The 22,482-nt window shown below is 39.2% G+C and overlaps 1 protein-coding gene across 4 annotated transcripts in view; it reads right to left on the bottom strand.

The window, feature by feature from the left end:
• LOC140231271 (nuclear receptor subfamily 2 group F member 1-B-like) overlaps positions 1-22,482 on the bottom strand; it is a 157,580-nt gene that overhangs the window by 81,390 nt on the left and 53,708 nt on the right. The window contains exon 1 of one of the 4 annotated variants that reach the window (XM_072311417.1): positions 6,814-6,866. The exons of the other annotated variants lie outside the window; for them this stretch is intronic. Within the exon in view, the coding sequence (XP_072167518.1) occupies positions 6,814-6,826 (13 nt within the window). The 5' untranslated portion in view covers positions 6,827-6,866. Of the gene's footprint in view, positions 1-6,813; positions 6,867-22,482 lie in introns of those variants that run through there. 4 annotated transcript variants of the gene reach the window in all.

Below are 22,482 nucleotides of genomic sequence, written 5' to 3'. Positions count from 1 at the left end.
TGCTAAGTGGTCTGGGGCCTGCTCTGTGGCCATCTCACGGCTTTAGCCAGCGGATGGGAAGACTACTGATTAACTTACTTCATAGCGAGCGGATACACCACGAACTCTGAAGGTGGGAGGGCATCACAAGACTATTGTTGTTGTTGTTTTTTCCAGGTCCAGGGAGAATGCAGGTGAATGTGGAAACATGTCAGATCAGTAAACAAATTGAAGCACAAGGCATCTTCCATTTTTGTTTCTGCTTCTTCTTCTGTCGAGGATGTCAGGATGGACATTTATTAATTTCCGGTTTATTATTTTGCATGACGAGGACCAGGGCACATGTGTGTGTGTGTGTGTGTGTGTGTGTGTGTGTGTGTGTGTGTGTGTTTGTTAGTTTTTTACCAAAACAAAATGACAAGTTGTTGCTTTTTAACGAGGGGGGAAAGTGGAATTGGTAGAGGGAGGATCAACTTGGTGATTCGTGAATAAAACACATAACATTCCGTGAAACTTTACCCACGCTCTGATCCGCGCGAGTATTTCGCGGGAAAATTTCGAGGAGCAATAGACCAACATCAGATGTTATTTTGCGTGACGAAGGCAGGGGAAGTCAAAATACGTGCGTCTTTTCAGTCGAAGCTTCTCAAGGCAAGCGTTCCTTCCGATCGTTTGCGTCTCGTTTCAGTAGCACACGCACCATCGTGGGATTAGGGGGTTGGTAGGGCATGCAAAATTGAATTGGGGCCATTTTCTCGCCTTAACTCACATAACATCATTCGTGATGTCGTGATGTCTGGAATCTGGTTATTTAAGACGAAGGCGTAATTTTCTGAGAGAGAAACCACAATTTTGATTGGGAATCCCAGTACCTTGTTGGATGATGTCTGCCCGGTATCATGGAACCATCCCCCCCCCCCTCCCCCCATGGGTCACCAATGGCATTCGCAGATCGCTGTGCCGCTCTGCCGTCATCCCCCCTTTGGAGAACAGCAGAGCTCATTTTGGAAGGAGACCCAGCTCCTTTGGCGTCAAGCATCGCCGTGAGCGTTGCAGGCCCTCTGCGCTTGCGCAGTTTGCCATGATATCTCCACAACCCATGCATCTGGACGCGAAAGTTATCTGTAAATTCTGACACAGTGTGTTCAAGTTGAGATAGTAGTCTCTCCCTCTCTCTCCTCTCGAAATAGACCTTACCACCCTATCTTTTGATGTGATTGTTAAAGGGACTGTACAGTACTGGTTGAGGTGAGGATTCAGGTTTATAACACTCCTAAGTGAGATAATGAGAAACCTCTTATGAAATAGGAAAGAGCATGTAATTTTAAGAAGGATTCAACGTTTATTTGTAATTATAAGAAGGATACAATGTTTATTTGATGAAAATTGGTTTTCAAATGGCTGAGATATCCAAAAAAGTGATAATAATAAAAGGCGACAGGCCACGCCTCTTATTAGGATCTCTTTGTCTCACCTTTTTTTTTTTTTTGGATATCTCAGACATTTCAAACCTCTTTTCATCAAATAAACTTTTGATACCCCTTAGAATTGCATGCCCTTTGACATCTCATAGAATGGTTTCTGAATATCTCGCAAAACGTTAAAAGCTAAATCCTCACCTCAACCAGAACTGTACACACCCTTTAAAGGGAACAATTCAGGAAGGAATATCGATAGCAAATAGTTATGGAGGTCACGTGACGATGATGATGATAACACATCAATCTTTACGGTCAATTATTTAAAGTACGTTTCCTTGAAGATGATCAAAGTTCGTCATCGAAGAAACTTGTTTTGCTCAAAACATTTACAGCGCTTTTGGGTTCATGTTTGATACAGAAGTGGGCTACCGATTAACATTATACACAGTGCAACGTAGCACATTGGAAGTAATATTTCTTATAACATCATGCTAGGAGTACCTACATCTTGACAAAGTGTTTGATCAATCAACGCCATTGTAGACAAGAGACCCAGTGGTTCTCGCACTCATCTGAGTATCACAAGTTCACCTTCCACGCATTCTTGCAGACTACTACCTTGTAAACTTGGGTGGGGTGGGGCGCAGACGCTGCTTTGAGGGTTTGTATGGGGTATGGCGTCCATTTGAATATTCCACCTCACTGGTAAAAATGCCTGTCAAGTACATTGCATTTAGAATTTTGACTATGTAGTTAAAGAGTTAATTTAGGGGTTTCGGCTGCCCCCCTCCCTCCCCTCAAGCACGGTGCTCCAGGGGGCATCCCCAGGTGGGGATTAGTGTACCTTTGTAAAAATATATATTCTATCACCTAAGCGATAATACCTGCTAACTTTGGTGACAATTTGATCATGCGTTCTAAAGAAGAAGATGAAATGTACAAGGCTCCCTTTTGAATACCTTCTCATACCCCCACCCCGGGCCTCAAGGGGGCATCCCTGGATCCGCCATGAAAAAACTTAAATCTTTAGGTCCCTGTGGGCCCCCAGGGAGAGTGTGATGCCCATTTGAACAAATTGAGATCCTATCCCCCTAGGAATACTACCCGCCAAGTTTGGCGAAAATCCCTCACGGGATTTTCAAGAAGATGAAAATGTACAATTTAGGCCCTCATTTGACCCCCCCCCCCCCCCAGCTTCAAGGGGGCACTCCTGGATCATCCATGACCAAACTTACAGTCATTAATGTACTAACTCATAGTATCAAATTAGCTCTATCACTCCTGGTTCTAGAAAAGAAGATTTCTAAATCTTGGAGGATTGGGGTCCCCTGGGAGCCCCTAGGGGAAGCCATGGTGCCCATTTGAAGAAATTAAGATCCTATCTCCTTAGGGATGCTACCTACCAATTTTGATGAAAATCCATGAAGGGGTTTTAAAGAAGGAGATGAAAATGTAAAAAATTTAAAAAGTTTACGCACGACAACAACGAACGACGCACGACGGACACCAGATAATAAATGATCGCAATAGGCCACTTGAGCCAGAAGGCTCAAGTAGGCTAAAAATGGAAGAAAAAGGTCAGTCGAAATTTGTAACGAGCTGTTGATTTTCCTTTTTTTTCAGTGGACTGAAAAATATCATATCTAAACCTTAACGTCTCTTTCTGCTCAGACCCTGAAGAAGAGCGATGTGGCAAATATATATATATATATATACACTTGGTGATTCTATCCTTCTATGAAGAGTGCTCGATATCCTCAAAGGAAGAGCTTTAGATAGAAGTATTGGAACAAGTTCACTCGGTTGACGGCAGGTTCATCTATGAACCTTCCGTCAACCGAGTGAACTTGTTCCAATACTTCTGTCTATATATATATATATATATATATATATATATATATATATATATATATATATATATATATATATATATAATATATCCTGTAGTTATCTGAAATCTCCATAATATCGTAAAAACACCCAAGAGTGTCTTGCAAGAAGGATGGAACCAATAAGTCCGCATTGTAAATTACAAAGGATTTGTTTGGAATACAAGGTCGTAGGAGGAGTATTGTCATTTACTGGTGTATCTGAACAGACTTAAGACTTTGCAAGCGATGACAATGCATGGAAAAGTAGCCCTTCAGAGTGTTTCATATCTTGGGAGAAATGTGAAATCAACGCGGCGCTGAAACCAGTGGAAGGTTTATAGGCACATCGAACAATGACAGAGCTCACTAATTTGGATGTCAGTGAATGATCCAAAGTGGTGTCCGACCGGAGAAATCCCGCAGGAACTGCGTCGGCAAACTCTCCTCATTCAATTCAATTCAATTCAATTCAATTCAATTCAATTCAACTTTATTTTCATTTCCATTAAATTCACTTGTCCAACATGTCATATCCCTTTGTTCAAGATTCGTCACCGTTCGCCGTCAAGTTCTGACGCATTCCCCAAAGACTCAGCATACAGAATAAAGAGACGCAATTGAACGTTTTGTCGAAGTTTTCTACTGCATTGTCAGTTGGGAGCGCTTGTTGCACGCTCAGACGTGGCAAATACAGTTGCAAGCGCCATCTATTGGTGACATACCAACAGGAGGGGAAAATCCCGGGTTTTTTTGCGGCGGACTCGTGCCAGCACAGAATCAGTATTTCTTTGCATCATAAGTGAGATAGCAAAGAATTGCCAAGACTTGGTTTTAGCCATCAATGATATTCATTATATTCGTATCACGAATATATATATAGTTATGTTGTGTCTTTCTCCTGATAATGTTACGTATAGGTTTTTGTATAAAACCACGAACTAGCTAGCTAATCCAATGCATGTCGAGTAATTCAACGAACAAACTTGAAGGAAGTAAACTAGTGTCCATCTTAAGTGTCTGATAAACAAGATCTTAAGTGTCTGATAAACAAGTGACAACATTCGAAGATATTATCAGGGCAGCATTTACGTAATCAAGAGAATAATCTTACTGAACACTCCCGAGTATAAAATCAGATCGTCAAAGGGCCGTACGAAAGGAGAAAACTATTGATCGGAGTGCCACGATTTGCATGACTGACTTTAATAGCAGGGTGGGATAGTGGGAGAGCTGTTGTCATGGTGATTGTGACGTCATACGTGTAAGACCCCCTGTGTTTTGGGGTGCAGGACTAAAATTTTACTCTCTCGAAAGCCAGTTCTCGAACAAAATTAATTCTTCACGATTCTGCTGGTAATTTTTATTATTATTCAAAATAGAGCAGTCATATATTAAACTGAATCTTTTGGATATAAACTTTAAAATCATTCATTTCATTATTGCCACATATCTCCATGATCTTTTAAATGGCTTTATCTTATCATCATTGATCTGATATTGATCAAAGCGATTATGGTCGAATGCTCTACTTTACCTGCCTTCATGCTGAACAATCATTATTATTTTCCTTCTAGGGACGTACCTTTCTCCCAACAGCATGCAGACCAGATGCACATACATATCGAACAGAAGTGCCTCTACTTCCTCATAGCTGTCAAGCGTCGTGTTGTTTGTTTGTCTGTTTGTTTATAGCAAATGTCAACTATGAATATCAACCCTGTTCTCACGAGGAGCGAGTGTACCATGCAATGAAACCACACGGAATGCTGTATGTCTCGGAGACAGCGGCCTGAGTAAGTAAGGTGCTGTATAGATATCATAGAGGGCGCTTTTTTGATAACGAGATTGGTGCCCTCGTCGATTAACTGTTAACCCCTGGTCCATTAGGACCGGTTGTACTACATATTAAGTCAGGCGGAAGTCACCATTCAGTGACACCTGGGACGCAAGGGGCTAACGTCAATGCCCGGGTAAGTAAATGGCACATCGAAGCATTCTATAGTCGTCACATGTACGTGCCTCTGCTCTTTCCAACATTATTTTGCTTTTTCATTTTTCATTTTTTTTTTTTTTTTGCTTGGATGTGACTGCATAAATCCAAACATGCAACAACAAAAAAGAGTCTCTGTTCCATGAAGAGCTCCTTGCGAGGGTGGGCTTTTCATAGAGTATGCACTTATCGTCTTGTGCGTATGTCAATGACCTACAATCTGCTCACATTTAAGCGAGAGCACTGGGCAATACAAAGTGGCTATGAGCTATGCTGTTTCAATCGTCCGCAGCGTCGTATAGTACTGTACCTCCTGGGAGCTCATTAATGTACGCCAACAGACATACAGACACACACACACACACACACACATGTAGATACACACAATCCTCCCTTTTCTCTCTCTCCCTCGCCATCTTCCCCTCTCCCTCTTCTCTCTATCATAATTTCCCGATTTTCCTTGGCTTTCACCATCTTGGCTCGCTGCCCAATGAGTGGCTGAACCCCGTCGCGACGATGTCCATTTCGAGCAAATTTTCGAGCAAAATGATCATTACATTTATTCATTATCATAATTCCTTTTCTCTTCTTGAGAACCCCGAGCAAGCATCCCGACTTCCTGACATCGGAAAATCGATCATGAGGTATTTTTGACCTTGAGCTGCATCAACCCGAATTATCATTTTCAGCGCAACACAATGGCGCGAGCCTGGCGCTGCTGCTAGCTTGTCGTCTGCCGGGGTCAGTCGCCGACCGAGAGTGACCTATATTCTTTCGTCGTCCTCCGCCGCGATTTCTGCCGAAGTTACTCGAGAGCTGCACGCCGAGATAGCATCAATTATGCTCAGAATCGAATCGATTTGCATCTCGGGTTGACGTTTTCATCATATGCTGTGTATATATATTTCTTTCTATTTCTCTCTCCCTCTCTTTCTCTCAACCCCATCCCCTTTCCTTTGGTTATGGGGGTGGGGTAGTTTTTCGAATAAATCCTCATTTTTGCGTGATTGGAATTTGCTCTCCGACTTATACATATTGCAGGATATTTGAGGCCAAATCCGAATCAGTGTAGTATCATGCCTGCAACCGAATATTTGCCACGGACGAGCATTTGGGAACAGAGAAGTGTCAGATACCAAAGAAATGTCGGATAAAATAGTTCATATTTGGTCTGGGAGTCGGTCTGTGTCACGCGAGATGATGCATATGATTTTTAAGACGAGAATGTGGCTTTATCTACACAATCCAATAATGAGAAAGATACCCACTACCTAATTCACATTCGAAAGGAATACTCTGTCAATAAAACCAGACACACAACCTACACCCTACTTATTGAAGTCTTACTAAATGCTAGTATTTTGTTACTCATCAACTAATCGATGTTCATCTGCCCCGACCTACAATTAGTATGCTCCCCTGTTCGTTGTGACAGGTCTCTTAATGTTAAGTTATTATTTACACGCCGTTGACATTGACAACATACATGAAAACAAATTACATTTCACCTAATTCACATCCTTGATCAATAATGTTAATAATTGGCACGTACCGTGAAGAACCATGAAGCTGATAACCAGATGCAAACAAAATCCAAATGACAGCGATTCCTTTACGAAGAAAAAAAAAAAGAGGAGCAAAATGCCGAAACACGGGGTGTCACATCAAACACTCCTGAGAGGCCGTTTTGTTCCGCCAGATCTTCGGTGTCACCACGGAATGACCCTCGAGCAAGAAATCACACACGCGGCGCGATATTGAACTGCCCGAGCGACAAGTGCAAATAATCGAATACGTCCAAAGCAGTGACCGCTGTTTGCTTCCCCAAAAGAAGCGACGGTGGAAGACAGTCGCCGCCGATAGAGCCCGCTGCTCGCCGGTGTGGAGGAGGAGGAGGAGGAGGAGTGAGAAGCGAACTGGCGATCATCAGGCGCCCATCGTTGCGTGTCGCGTAATGAGTTGGGGAATGATCGCGTGTAATCATACTGAGTCTGCGTAGTGTTTTGATTGGTTCGCAGGCAGCACGAGAAACTCGTGTGCACTGCTCGAGCTGATGGATGTGCATGCATGCAGACGCAGCTCTGGAGGCTACGTGGTGAACACCAAGTCAGAGCGCGGAGGACGAGCTAAACCCAATACACTCTGACTCATTATCGGATAAATATACGACAAGGAGCTCCTTCATATTACAATTAATATATATGCATATATCCACAACCTTCCGACGGAGCTTAATAATGTTGTACTATGCCTCACCGACTCATAACAATAATCTGAACTCGAATTACAAGCCCACTCAGCTCAGTTTCGGTCGCCACAAACAACGAGCGTGTGCGAGCTACGCGTTGATAGCAGACAGAGTTACGTAATCTGTAGGGCATCTCAGGACACGACGCGTGCGAGGTCGAAGTCCTCATTTTTTTTTTTCCTTTCGACCCTCCCTGTCATGAGCAGTTACGTAATCCACTGGGGTCGCCTGAGGACGTCCTATTAGTTGGTCGTTTGTTATGGATGTGCTGTCTGGTGTTTCTTGCACATATCTTCGAAGATCAGGCTGTTGTTTAGTCTGCAATTTGACACCGGCGTTTACTCAGTCTGAGATGTCCCTTACCCATTCAACCACCAGCCAGCCACCCCACCCCTCTTCCCCAATCTTCAACTCGTCACATTCAAATCGTACATGACTACAGAAATGTGACTGACCTATCACATTACTTTGTATACAAAGCCTCTTCGACTCCAGTTGTTGCTGTTTTGCATTTATTTGTCATTTATTATTCCAAAAAAGAAAAGCAGGGGGAATAGTCTTCATTCAAGACTGAAAAATAATTGCACATATTCCCACAGGGTTAGAATTTTCTCGTTCATCTCTTACCTGACAATATCAGATTGTTTTTATATCACGTAGCCGTCGTGAAGTAGGTGATTCTGCTGAATTATACTTTTAAATCAACTCTGAGTAACATATTTCGCTATAATGTACTTAAATTTGCAGATGGCAAGAGTCCGTCAAATAAACTTGTCCCGGTTTCGTTTACACACCTGGACTACAGTCTGTCGGATGGTAAAAATGTAATCACGCAGGATATCCTTACGGAACTCTCGAACAAGAATATTGTCATGGTTGTCATGTACGCATAGTGGGGAAAAGTATGCAATAATGTGTCGTGACAAGATATAGGTTTGAAAGCACCTTGTCGCTTTGTGCAGAGTTTTTGCGTGATATACAATATATGAATATTTCTCAAAGATTAAAAGAGCAGTTTTGTACGGTGCTAACGAAATGTATGGACGTCATACCAGCCTACTTTTAACACATATAATTTGTGTATAATGACATGATGAAATGTCAGTTGATATGATATAATGTAATAGCGATATAATATAATATGACATAATATGATGTAATATAATATAATATGACATAATATGATGTAATATGATATAATATAACATAACATAATATAATATAATATAATATAATATAATATAATATAATATAATATAATATAATATAATATAATATAATATAACATAATGTGATATAATAATCATTATATTCATATATTACATATACATATACATACATGGATCACTCGGTATTGGATGAAAGTATTGAATATGAATAATCATCGGGAAACAAGCTATTATTGTACAAGCTTCACTTTTTTTCTCAAGTTCCCATCCACACTCCTTACAAATTTATAGGCATAGGCCCTACTATTGATTAATAATGTTAATGTGGATTATGTGTATGTATGGCATGTTGGTGCAGGTGTATACTTGCATTTATTCATCGTGATCAATGGCATGAAGCTGTTTGCAGTTACTTTATTGTACTATCCCTTTTCACCTTGTACAAATGATAATTGTTACTTTGACATAACTTTGTTTTATTTTGGATATGGAAAATAAATGAAATGAAATGAAATAACTAGACAATCAAAAAACTAATCGCCAGACGATGACCTTGGAATTGTTTACGGGGCCATTCTCCACCCGTCATCTTTCATCACATTCCACTTTATTTCCTTTCTACCTTCTTTCTTTCTTTCTCGTTCTCTATGGCAATCCACGTTAAGGTTTGTGACTTTCACTGTCTGTAGCACTGCCCTTATATTGCATGACATTAAATGTGATTTTATCTCTTTATGTGTGTATACATGTGTGTGTCCTTTTCTCACTGTCTGTGTTTGTTTGTTTTAAGTTTTCTACTTCTACTTCTGTGAAAAAAAGAAGTAGTACATAGAAAGGATGAAATCACTTTTCTTACCTGTATCAAAATTATGTGATTATTATGTTACTTTGTAAAGCAGTACCAACTTATAAAATTCTTAACTGCCTTTGCATTATTTGAATAGAATAAACGAATACTATTGAAAAAAAAAAGAGTGTGTGTGTGTTTGAAAGAGTAGTGTGTTCTAGCAAGCATGTGCTTTACTCTCAGTGAATGAAATTATCCCCATCTCTCTCTCTCTCTCCCTCTCTCTATCTCTCTTTGAAGACAAAGAGTGCTTTTAGAAGCAAAATAGCAACATGCGTGCCATTTTAATTTCGTGTTCATAGGTTTGTGTGTGAAATTACGGCACATTTACTCATCGGCACAGCTAAGGGGCTAAAGGTCTTCCCTATCTTTAATTTGACATCATCTTGACACATAGCCCATGAGATGACTCAGCTAAAACGTACAAGCCAGTAAAAGTCGAAGATTTCACACAATAGGATGGCTTGGTTATTTCAACGACGGAAGATGCTCGCTCGATCTCGTATACGACATTGTATTCAGTGCCTAACCGGTACACCATGCATCCTCCTTCTGTACAGAACTCGATTTCGCTGCTGTCTCTTTCATGCAATCACGGGCAAAGGAATTTATCTCTTCTGACCACTTAACAAATGAAAACAAATGATTAACCAAAATAAACGAGCAAGAAACAAAAAACAACTTTTTTTTTCTTTAAAGGGCTGATATAGTTTTCATTGTTATGGGGCTTCAGATTTTTAACTATTTTGAGAGATAATGAAAATCACTTATGAAAAAAGAGCATAAATTCGGAGAGGAATTCAAAGTTTATTTGATTTGATTTCGGTTTTGAAATGGCTCATATATCCCACAACAAAGTGGTCCTAAAGAAAGTTGGGCCCCAACTTGTATTCGATTCTAGGATAAAACACAAACAAACAGATTTTCATCAAATAAACTTTATCTCTCTCTCTCTCACACACACACAAATAGAATATGAAGCACCATCTCAACCAAATGTGTATTAATAAGGCTGATTACAAATACCTTCTCAACAAATGTTATTATTGTTTACACCATGATGATTATAATCGTTATGTTATTGTTTTTGTATAAGTATTTCTATTCCAATCCAACTCATCACCGACCACAGTGATATCTTAGAGTAGCAGAAGTAGAAGTATGTTAGTAGTAGCCTATCTCAAGTAGTAATAGTAGTAGTAGTAGTAGTAGTAGTAGTAGTAGTAGTAGTAGTAGTAGTAGTAGTAGTAGTATAGTAGTAGTAGTAGTAGCAGTAGTAGCAGTAGCAGCAGCAGTGTAGCAGCAGTAGTAGTAACAGCTGTTAGTAGTGTCATCGGTGATTAAAAGAAATATGATTACTTGTTTGTGGTCGTACTATAAGTAGTGGTAGAAGTAATGCTAATAACGAAACGTTAATTTACAGCGACTTCGTTGATAATTAGTCGCAATAGTAGAAGTAATATTGAGCGAAATGAGCTCCAGAATTATACGTCAATGGATATTTTTTTTTTAAAGTTGTGGGAGGAAATAATCATATTTGATTAATATTCTTTCATTTCAGACAACCCGCGAAACCATCGTGGTTCTGATTGACCCCCTGTTACTATGGTAACCTCTTCCTCGCGGGAACAAAAAAAGGTAAAATTAAACCTTAAATCTCCCTACAGATTCTCAGATTTGTAGATCTGAATGGATGTGAAACACGAAAAAAAAAAAAACAATTACAAGAGAGATGCGTAAAGGTGTGAGACGTTCGACGGAGAGCGATAAGGGGGTTGTCGGCAGTCTTGTCATGCGTAGGGTACGGCTCATTTAGAGTTACATCAGCACCAGGGACTCATTCATAATAGATACTCATCAACTAAATCTTACCGTTGGGACTGAGGTGTCATGTCCCTATGTGTGATTTTCAGCTGCCTAATAGCTAATTTATGGCTGCTGAAACTGTCGTATTTTTTTTTTCCTTTCATTTGTGTTATCTTTTTCCCCTCCTTTCAGCGACACTGAAATTAAAGAAAAAATGTTGGTTGATAAACGCAACTATGAGGAGCACACAGGAAGATTTATTTCTTATTTATTCAAGATATATATTCACCGAGTCCATTGACCGAAGGGTTTTTTTCTTTTTTTGACTAGTGTCATCACAAGAGAAGGCGGAGAATTAGCAATGGCGTGTAGCAATGCTGTCTTGCTTTATTACCATGTATTAGACGGAATCTGTTAAAAGTGACGTGTGGGCATTGTGGGGGAGTAATTCTAAATGTTTATCGGCGTAATTTTGGAGGGCCTGCATTCCCCACAGACATGCAGAATTGACATTTTACCTGCTGCGGTCAATGGAACGTGGCGGATAGGTTCGATGCCAAGACAGTATGATCCCAATGCGAAAGATGTGAAAATGCCTTTAGTGTAGTCCAGCTGTTCTTCTTGAGCATTGATATGTGACACTCAAGACCAATTATTACACTTAATAATGTTTAATACAAAGGAAAAATGTAAAGGCAATTTAGGAAATATATCTAACATCATTAAAGCATGTATATAAGTCTGTTTATGTGTTATGTACATGTAAATTATGTATATATACAATTTATTATATATATATATATATATGTATATAATATACAATATACATATATTATACATATCTATATCTGCATCTATATAATATTGTATATACATATATATATATATATATATATATATATATATATATATATATATATATATATATATGTATATATATATATACTCCGTATATACTCCTTGTGTGTGCGTGTGTGTGTGTGTGTGCATATGTGAGACAAAAGAGAATAGAAAAAAGGTAAAAGTTGGGAAAAATAAAAAAACACAAGATTTCAGTTGGTTCTTTACACTCATTATGACTTTAAGATATCTATGCTGTCATCGCTATATAATTTGTACACTCTTTTTGCATAATTTGACGTTACTGGAAGGTGCAATCACGAAATCATCAGCCTTGGATGTATCAACATTCTTTTCTCCTTCTTCTTCTTCTTCTTCTTCTTCTTCCTCTTCTATTTCTTGAAATTGTATGAATTATTCATATGCCAGTAAGTAACAAAAATCAGTATGACTATCATTATTAATATGACTATTATTATTATTACCTTTTCTTGTCGTTTTTCATGCACTAATCAACACACATGCACACACACATACACACACACACACACAGTTTATCTCATTTTGAATGTATCAAAGCATCGTTTTATTTTTATTATCTTTCATTATTTTTGGGTGTCCTTACTTTAAACTCTTCGACCAGATCCGAATCAAAGATTGAAGGGAGGTAATTTCTTTGGTTAAGAAGTGTTTGAAGATTAAAAACACTTGCTAGGTTCAAACACCACACGGTAGCAGAACTTTGAACGTTGATGACAGGTACAGCCTTCTAATAAGTGCAAAAACATAAAAATATGAAAATTCGATTTGGACTGCACGACTCATCAACATCTTAGATTGGAGTACATGTACAAAAAAAAAATAATGATCCTCAGGCTGACTTGATCAACAAGTGCAACAGAAGATCACAATTTGTGAGTGATTAGTGGGATTATGTGGATGTTAGAAACATTGATAGACAATGTGAAAGTAAAAGTATATTTAATGATAATTTGGCACTCCTCATAATTAACCGAGGAAAATTTGGTGCTCTCGAAAATTTGATATCACGATTTTCATTAAACACGCACCAAGTACTCGGTGGTTGAAGAATAATGGTGGACTTCAGGGATTTTTTTTTTTTTATCACCATAGAAATTATCAACTTCGACGCTTGCGTAGTTTTGGAAACCATTTGAAGATATTTGAATTGGGGAATAAAATATCTACATATGAATTAACACCATTGCAAACATCTGTATCTGTATAGAAATATTGAATAGTAAATCATAGCGTTTATCATTTTCATAATATATGAATGTATACATATGTATCTTATCTCCATGATGTTTACCAAACCATCAATTTATCCATCTGTTATTGTATTATCTTTCTTTCTTACTTTCTGTTTTTCTCCCCAGCTATATACCTATGTGTTTCTGTGTGGGTCTATGACTGTAAAAACGTCGTGGTCTTATATTCTTTCCCCCAGCACACTTGCAACACCGTCAGTGCGGCGCGCCCAGATCTACATGACCCCTTGTCCGACACACAACTGTTGCCGGAATATTGCTTTGCATAGTCATGTATTCCCTCGTCATCATTTCAAAATAAACTGGTATAGCGCCAGCACACGATAGACCAATGGTTACGCTTGACGTCCAATTTTGTATTAAATTCAGTGTTGCATATCAATCCAGAGTCTTTTCGGGGAGGAGGAGTAAAAATGACATACCGCTACAGGATGCATTGGAAATTGACAACGAAATTAACAATCCAAGTAGAATATGTAAGGTAATAAACTGCAGTCACTGTTTGAGTGGGTAGATGTGTCTGTGTTTGTGCCAGTACCTATAATATCTGTGTATATTTTACTGCATACTTCACACAAGTTGTTTGCGCTTGTTTGTTTGTTTGCATTTATTTTACAGGTTGCCACTCTAAGGAGGACTTTAAAAAAAAAAACGCTTATGAGGGGGCTACTGCGGAACAGACGGTTTCGAGTCCCCTCCGAAGGATTACGTAATAAGGATAAAGTCCTTGGCCATGGACACAACCGCATGCTGCCAGGGGACTTGAACCAGGAGCTACAACATCGAGACACCGCGGTCTTAACCACTGAACCACAACGGCTACTGCATAAAAACGATTCTGAGAAGAAAAAAAAAAGTTTAACAATGAAATTATATCAAAAATTGCATCGCGACAAAAGATTACGAAGCAACAGTTGTCAAGTGCACTCACAATGAAATCTGATGTAATGATCAATGTAATGACAAAATTATGATAATTCATGCTATTTTAAACACGTAGAGGAGACTGCTGTCAGAGGTGTAAACTGACGTAGATGGCGTTAAAACATTTGGAATATAATACACAAGCGTCCCAACTAATATCTTATGTGCGTATTGTTGTAGTGGTGGTTATTAGTGTGTGTATATTTGCAAGCTACTTTGTTTCTGTTTTGCCAGATTTGTTTGGTTTAATAGTCAGATTTACTACCTAGTATTGCATAATCATACTATTTACTACATGTTATTATATGGCACTAAGATCTGTGAGACACTTAATTTTTCAGTCATAGAAAAAGTAGACAAGATAGTGAAGACACGTGATAATATAAAAATATTTGGCATAACGTGAGGGAAAGATTGTTCTATGTTCAATGATCAAAACAAAACAAAACAAAGGACCAAAGAAGGAGAAATGAAGGAGTGCTTCATTTGTGATATACATGTGTAAACTTTGTAGGAAACCGTGTAAAATGACATGCTTTATCGTATAATGAACGAAGATGACGCGTAGGCCTGTAAAATATTACTGGAGCCCTGACAGTAGACCGGGGCTTGGGAGTTATGGATATGATGTACAAGAAGTATGATTACTAACCGAGATTATTTTATCAACAGGAAACCGATTGAGTGATCCAACTACTAAATGCGCTTACCACCTCTGTCAACTACAATATCTCTCATTGACAATTTTGATATTGTATTACACTATTATTGCAGACTTGCGATTTGTATACACAAAGGAAACCTGATACCTAAGATGTATACAAATGGCATAGAGCTCGAGACTTGTTGAATCACACACTGTGTGACACATGATCATGTAATGTACACTTTTATTAATGTCTTTCTTTTTTTGACAATACCTGGTAAACTAATGATAATAATCATTATAATAACAATGGCATAATCCGTTTGTGTGTTTGTATGTAGGTATGTTGCTTGTAACATCAACAGTCTTTCCATACGGTAGTTTTGGCTGTTGTCAGCACATAATATGAAGTAGAACGTAAAAAAGGTTGACAAAAAGACAGAAAACATACGAATATATTCACACGGCATGCACCCAGCGCATCCTTATTATGCTCTGTCTCATTGTTGTGGCACATTCTTCACAGTATATTCCTGCCTTCGCTCGCTCGATAGCGACGACGATTTAAATGACGTAACCGAAGCAGAGTCGACGCTGCTCGCTTCTCCATTCGCGAGGTCAATGATCCCGTATTGTAATTACGTCTCGTTCGTCTCGATTCGACGTAGTCTCCGACTCCAGCCACTTGTTGATTTGTCGTCTCTGCCGCAGCAGCTTAAAGTAGAAATCGACAAAGTCGCTTTTCTTTCATCTTTGATATTTCTCTCTCATTCTTCCCTTTCGTTCTCTCTTTCTTGGATCCATCCAAGATATATCTTTGCGATCACAAGGGACCTTCGCTAGTTTGCGTGTGCCACGAGATAGATCAAATTCTTATTCTTTCTGAACGAGATGGAAACTGTGCATGATAGCTGGTCCGATCTGCCTCCATGGTGTAAAATCTTGCGACATTAGCTAAAGAAAAACATTTCATGCTCTTTACAAACAGCTATATTTGCAATTTGATATGTGAATAGTTATCAGCTTATTCTCTACAAATAGAAATGGACTCGTATTTTCTCTTCTGTATAGGAATAGATTACTCACATTAGAATGTGGCTTTCAGAAAATGTCAATTTACAATCGAGCTTGACATGGTGATAGCATGTAATTATTGATTTTGATCTTACAGTTATCAACCCGTGAAGGAAAAACTGAAGAAAAAAAACAAAAACAACCCGGATGCAATTCAAGGTGTTGCGAGGCACCCAAATATAACGGCAGTCAAACGCCCTCTGTTCAGTGACACGCTATGACGATTTGCGGTACGAAATCAGTCTTAAATTGACAGCGCATTGCTGTAAATCCGCCCTGCCTCTCTCTCCTTCTCTCTCTCTCTCCCTCCCTCCTTTTACCCTCTTTCCTCAATCCCTCCTCTTCTCCCCCCCCCCCCTCCCATCCCCCTTCCCGCCCCATTTCCTATCGTTATGTCACGGCATGGGTGAATTAACAGATGAGGGGTGAAACAGAAAGAGACAGGAGGGATAGAGGAAGAGGGAGAGATAGACAGACAGACAGACAGACAGACAGATAGATAGACAAAGAGGACATTATAGAGAGATGAATGTACGAAATTTGTGCTGAGTGCAGAAAGCCGTTTCTGCGTGTATGAAGGAAACGGAGAGAGGAGAGAAGATAGGATGAGAGAAAATATGACAAGAAAGCGATAAAGAGAGAGAGAAAGAGATGTTGGGGGAAAGACAAAAATGTGGGAAACATGCAGATAGACGCGTGTTTAAATGAAGATTTTTTATGTTCACAAAGATGCTTTTAGGGCAGACTAAGACGCTTACTATGCTATACTACTACATAGTAGCAAGTTACTGAGGTGGCATTATGATCGGCTGTTTCATGCTCCCTCATTTTCATCTCCCTCCGCTATGAGATCCTTCCCTAACGATATCTTTCACCTCGAATAACCTCTCTCGTGCCATTCGAGGGGGGAGAGAAATAAAGCAAAACCAAGTTAAAGACGAGCATCCAGCGTAATTTTATCGCCTGACATCGGTCTCTGCGAACATCGCGGCTGAGCCTCGGGTTGCGTTCATCACACGTCGTTTACACGCATCACCTGCCCGCGAGCTCCCGGTGAGGACGTGTGTGAGCGGGAGCATCGACTTCGCGGGCAGACGACAGGGCGCCTGAGTTTTTGCTTCTTCATGATGCGTGGCGGGCTTACTCATAATTAAAGGTGGGGTTTGAAATTGGCAGGTCTAGAGGCGAAGGGGGAGGGGTGAAAAAGGGAAGGAGGAGCATTTCTGATTTACTAGCATTTTTTTTTGCAGCTAGGAATCAACATCTCATAGGTGTGTGACTGTACAGTAGTGATTGCCTCGAAAGGATAAATCTGATAACGGAAATTGCCTGAAAGACATATTGGAAAACTAAAATGACGTGCACGTTCAACAAATACGGCTTCAGTCACGCACGCATTTTCAAGATTAACCCCATGGAAATAGAGTCTGATATTTGATGTCGTCATTGTCCACTTAATCAATACTTATTTCAATAATTTCGATAGATGTGATCACTTGTCATGGGCAAATTTCACTTTCGATCAATTTGGGTTTGGTTCTATCGCATCAGTTCCAGCGTTATGCGCAATGTTTAGCTAGGATTACGGATTTTGACTTACATCATAACAACGATAAAGATGATGAGTACATTGATAATGATATAAAATGCTTCTCATAAGAATAGTGTTAGATAATAATGATAAGTAGGATAAAACGGAAGCAAGAAAAAAAAACATGGTAATTTCAGTGCGAATGATAATAAAACAAATAATTTGGTGATGAAAGGACGGAGACATTCTCGTTGATAACTAGACCTGACAAGAATTGACAATGATTATCCTCATCCTGTGATAGCCATCACAGTAAAACATCGGGCGAGGGTGATGGACATCGTGTCCACGTCTTTCAGGTCTTTGATTTTATCTTAGAGTCACGACACTTTGTGCTGTATCTACCCTCATCAGTCTGCTCGATATCATTTCCCTTCAAGGGACGCTTTTCGAAAAGAGGAGTAAAAAAGGGGGGAAAGGGAACCCCCCTCCTATAACCACATTTAATGTCTGTCCTTTCATGCCTTTAAATAATATTGCTTAAAACAAAGACCTCAAATTCACGACGTTGCCCGTTTCAATCAATTAAAGTTTGACTCGCTTGAAGAATTAGAGAGGCTATTTTTGAAAGCCCTTCTTTCCATCCATTACTTTCAAACACAAAGGGTAATCAAAATGAATTCAGAGTATTTTATTCATGCAGGCCTATATGGCAAACCTTTCAAATGTCATGCTTTCATAGAATGAAACAAAATGATAAAAATATGGGGGGGGGGGGGACAGGAAAGAAACAAATATTACTTGCTAAGTGACGAGAGAGGTTGAAAATATCGGCATCTTTTAATTGCACGTCTTGCCGACGGTCCTTTTGGTTTAAATGTTGGGCAAAAACGAGCCGATGTCATTCGCGAGCCATAACCTCCAGCGTCTCTACCTTCATTGAACACTGTCATCTCGTGGGCCCTATTCCTGAAAGCGTAAAAGCATGGGCAAGCAACACCATCGCCGAGACTCAAATAAGAAAAGCTAAAAGGAAATCGAATGCAACAACTGAGAAAATGAAATACAAATGGCGTAGAGTCATCGCTATTACCGCGTTACGTCCACAGAGGATTCGTGTCTTCGGGTCGTGCGCGAACACAGCGCGCGATTGTACTCGTATGACCCAATCATAATCATTTTGTACCAGGTTTTGAGAAAGGAAAACGTAATCATTGATAATGGGTAAAATTGATGCTTGGGGAGGCTTTCAATTAAGGGGGAAAAAGGAAAGAAAACAAAGCTACCGGACAAAAACTACCGAGGGAAAGATGAAAACGACGGCATTAGTCTAAACATCCAAATTTACAGTTTTTGCTAGGCAATTGTGAAGAAGCAGAAGAGCAAATATGAGATAGCGTTTCGATTTCCCTTTTCTACCTTTTTTTTTTTTTTTTTTTTTTTTGTAATGAGGGGAGGGGGAGGGGTTAGGAGCAGGCTGAGATATATTCAGGTTCCCCTCTCGTTCCTTGAACACACATATACACTCTCACATGAAGTCGAAAATACAGCGACCTCACCTAAACCACACAGCCCAAAACCTATCCGCACATAGTGCACACACGTATTCAAACGAGGAATTTTCACCCCACAATCTGTTGCCTTTCCCTTAGGAATTCATGAACGGTGAAACAGTGTAAATATATACGTAAGGATATAGTAATGTTACTGTATAATGATGGGGCCCCTTCCAAGTCAAGCCTCTGCTTTTAATGACGGTCTCCAGTAGTATGTCTCCCTCGCGTATGATGAGCTTAGTATATAATGCAATGTCACTATTTTTTTTACATAGAATGTGTTATATGTTATCAGGGACAGTATAGTTACGAAACTGACCACTAACATATCAATTTTTATCTTTCATTATCTTCTTTTTTTTGGGGGGGGGTTGTTGGCATACTTTGTATGAATTTATAACTATATTATACTTGGAGTGGGAAAAGAAGAAATGCATATTTTGAAGGGGTGGAGGCGGGGCTTTCAGTTTCCGTTGTTGTTTCTTTTTATCTTTTGTACAAAGTTTGACCTCTGACAGCTTAATGTCACGTGATTTTTGATGTCCAGGTCAAGGATCAACCCTTGTACGTGACCTTTGTGCAATCTATTAATTTATTGTACATTGGTGTAACAATGATTTCAAAGATAATAGAGTATGTTGAATAAATGCTGCTCTTAGTCTCCGGGAATGTATATATTTTTTCCTTCTGATTTATACATCATGACAGTGTTGCATATTTTGTCTTTATGCTGATTATCATTCATTCTAGCTAGTGTCAGGAGCATTATGGAACGTACTGTAAATACCTCTTTCGAAAACAAGTATTATTTTCCACCATCGTTATTTGTAAATCTGTCTTAATGAATATAATACATATATACTGAACTTAAAAAGACTTTTTTGCTCTCGTCCTAATTTCTTCTAACCACTATATGAATATCAAACAATCATTGAGATCAGAATGAGCACAAAGGGAACATAAATCTTGTGCGATGATGACATAACTTTTAGTCAAAACACCAGCAACAAGAATAGCATTTCAATCAACCACCGTGAAAAAGAAAGAACAGGTGAAGATCTTGAAATGAATTGGCTACGTAAACAATAAGTCAGCTGCATTAACTTACTGGAAAAGAATCGATCATCTTGTAACGTAGAACAATGCATCACACTACGCATGACAGCACAAATAGAATAACACGGTACGCATTTACCTACTCAAATAAGCATTACCCGTTTTGCTTTGTCTTCTTCTTTTAATGTAGCTGCTCTCAATATGATTGCTCACTAGCTACGGTCGTCACCCATAAAAAATGCATCAAATGATCGGGATTGATTTGTGGGCGTAACTGTTGAGCAATGAGACTTTTGAAATCATGGTAAACTGTGGCAGCCACAAAAAAATACAATGTATGTACCATTCCCTGAGCGACAAATCAGACCTTAAAATATTGCTCGTTTAGCCGGGAACAAGGCACGCATACACATGCCATCATCTATGATGTGTTCGTCACTGACTGAATTGCAGTATGACTAGGTGTGACAAGGTTGCCCCCGACACATCTCATGAACATTTATCAACAAAAGAAAAACAAATATTCCTTTGTCATTCAGGAACACGTGTTTTGGGCCATAGAAGGCATCATTACGAATCTGTCATAATCTATGCGAATCTGTCATAATCTATACAAGTTTGAAGCTGAATCAATTTTGAATCAAAATCACTGAGCAGTTCACTGCAGTAGATTTTTTTTATAGGATCCATTCATCTTGTTTTGTTTTGTTTTGTTGTTTTTTTTTAAAACAGAGAAAGAAGCACTATGTTTGATATCATCTGGAAGACTTACACAGTTTGGCACCACGATATGTTACACTATGCGTTTCTTGAAGGTTGTCTTTAGATGGGGCATATCTAATTTTGATATTGGTTCTCTCAAAATATAAGCAGACTGCTTAAAATAAAAAAAAAAAATTGTATCAGGTTAGTTACAATATTCTACATCACATGTGATATTGTCTACCACTTCTTTCAATAAATGCGTCTACATGGGTTTTAAAACTTGTCTGTATAGAATTTCATGTTTCACTTTGAAATTTCCCCTCCACATTCGTAACAACTCTTTAGTGGCCTATTGAGTTGTTTCTAAATTTCATCAATGCGTGTTTTTCCCGCATTTCCCCAAAGTATATACAATAATCAATCTTACTCTGATAATTGCTTTATAGATCGTCAATGTCATTTGCTCTGTAATATAAGGCCTTATTCTCTTAAGCAAAGATAAAACTGTTCTTAATTTTGCATGCAATGAATAAATTTGATTTGACCATTCTAGATGTTGATCGAATTGCACGCCATGTCACTACAGCAATATGAGACATGAATTATATCATCAATGTTCTTAATCTTAATACATGGTGACTTCATGACTTCACAGGAAGCTAAATTTACTCTTTTAATGAATTGTTTGCACCTTTGGTTTGTTTGTTTGTTTGATTGTTTTTGGACATACTGAGAAAACAAAACGAACATGCTTTGCATCTACTACAAATGCAACACTAAAGGATCCAGATTCAGATGTTGCGACAAATAAACCTAAATGAATCACCAGCTCAAGTTAACATATGTTTCTATAAACATTACGTCCATAACCCCGTACTTCTTTCACCCAGCTCTATCCAAGCAAGCCATGCAGATGCGGACATTGACGTCGCAAAGGTTAACCTGAAATTTACGAGATGGAGACTTCATAACGGAGTGCCGTTGCTGTTTTCAGTTGTTTTTTTCTCTCTCTCTCGCATTTCTCTATCTTACCGTCGTGCATTTTGTGAAGTCCTCACAAAGCAGCGAGCAGAAAAAAAGAATCAAGACTGCCTTCTCCAGCCTCCTCCGAACTGGGAAATAGACAGCCTTTAATGTCAGCTAAAGAAACAAGTCATTTCGCGGTCATTCGTGTCACAGACCTCTGCGACCTCCCACTCCAGCCATAACAGTATTATTAGGGGTAATACGCTGGCAACCACATCGTGTGCAGCGAGACTCCGCCGCCAGAGCTTAATCGTCGATAGTGACTCATCTTGTGCCCAACTACTTTCACTACCTCTCTCCCTCCCTCTCTCTCTCTCTCTCTCTCACACACACACACACACACACACATACACCCCCCTCTCTCTGTCTCTTCATCTTTTGCCCCCTCCTAAATCTCACATTAACCCATCGTCTCTCGAGGAAGACAGTGGCAGCGCGATTTTTCAACTCTCGCGTCTACGGCTCCCGGGAGAGAATGAGTTAACCACGTGACGTCAAACA

Source organism: Diadema setosum, chromosome 7 (genome assembly GCF_964275005.1).
Source record: "Diadema setosum chromosome 7, eeDiaSeto1, whole genome shotgun sequence".
Lineage (NCBI taxonomy): Eukaryota > Metazoa > Echinodermata > Echinoidea > Diadematoida > Diadematidae > Diadema > Diadema setosum.
The sequence above is the reverse complement of the archived record's forward strand: the minus strand, read 5'-3'. Positions and strand labels throughout refer to the sequence as shown.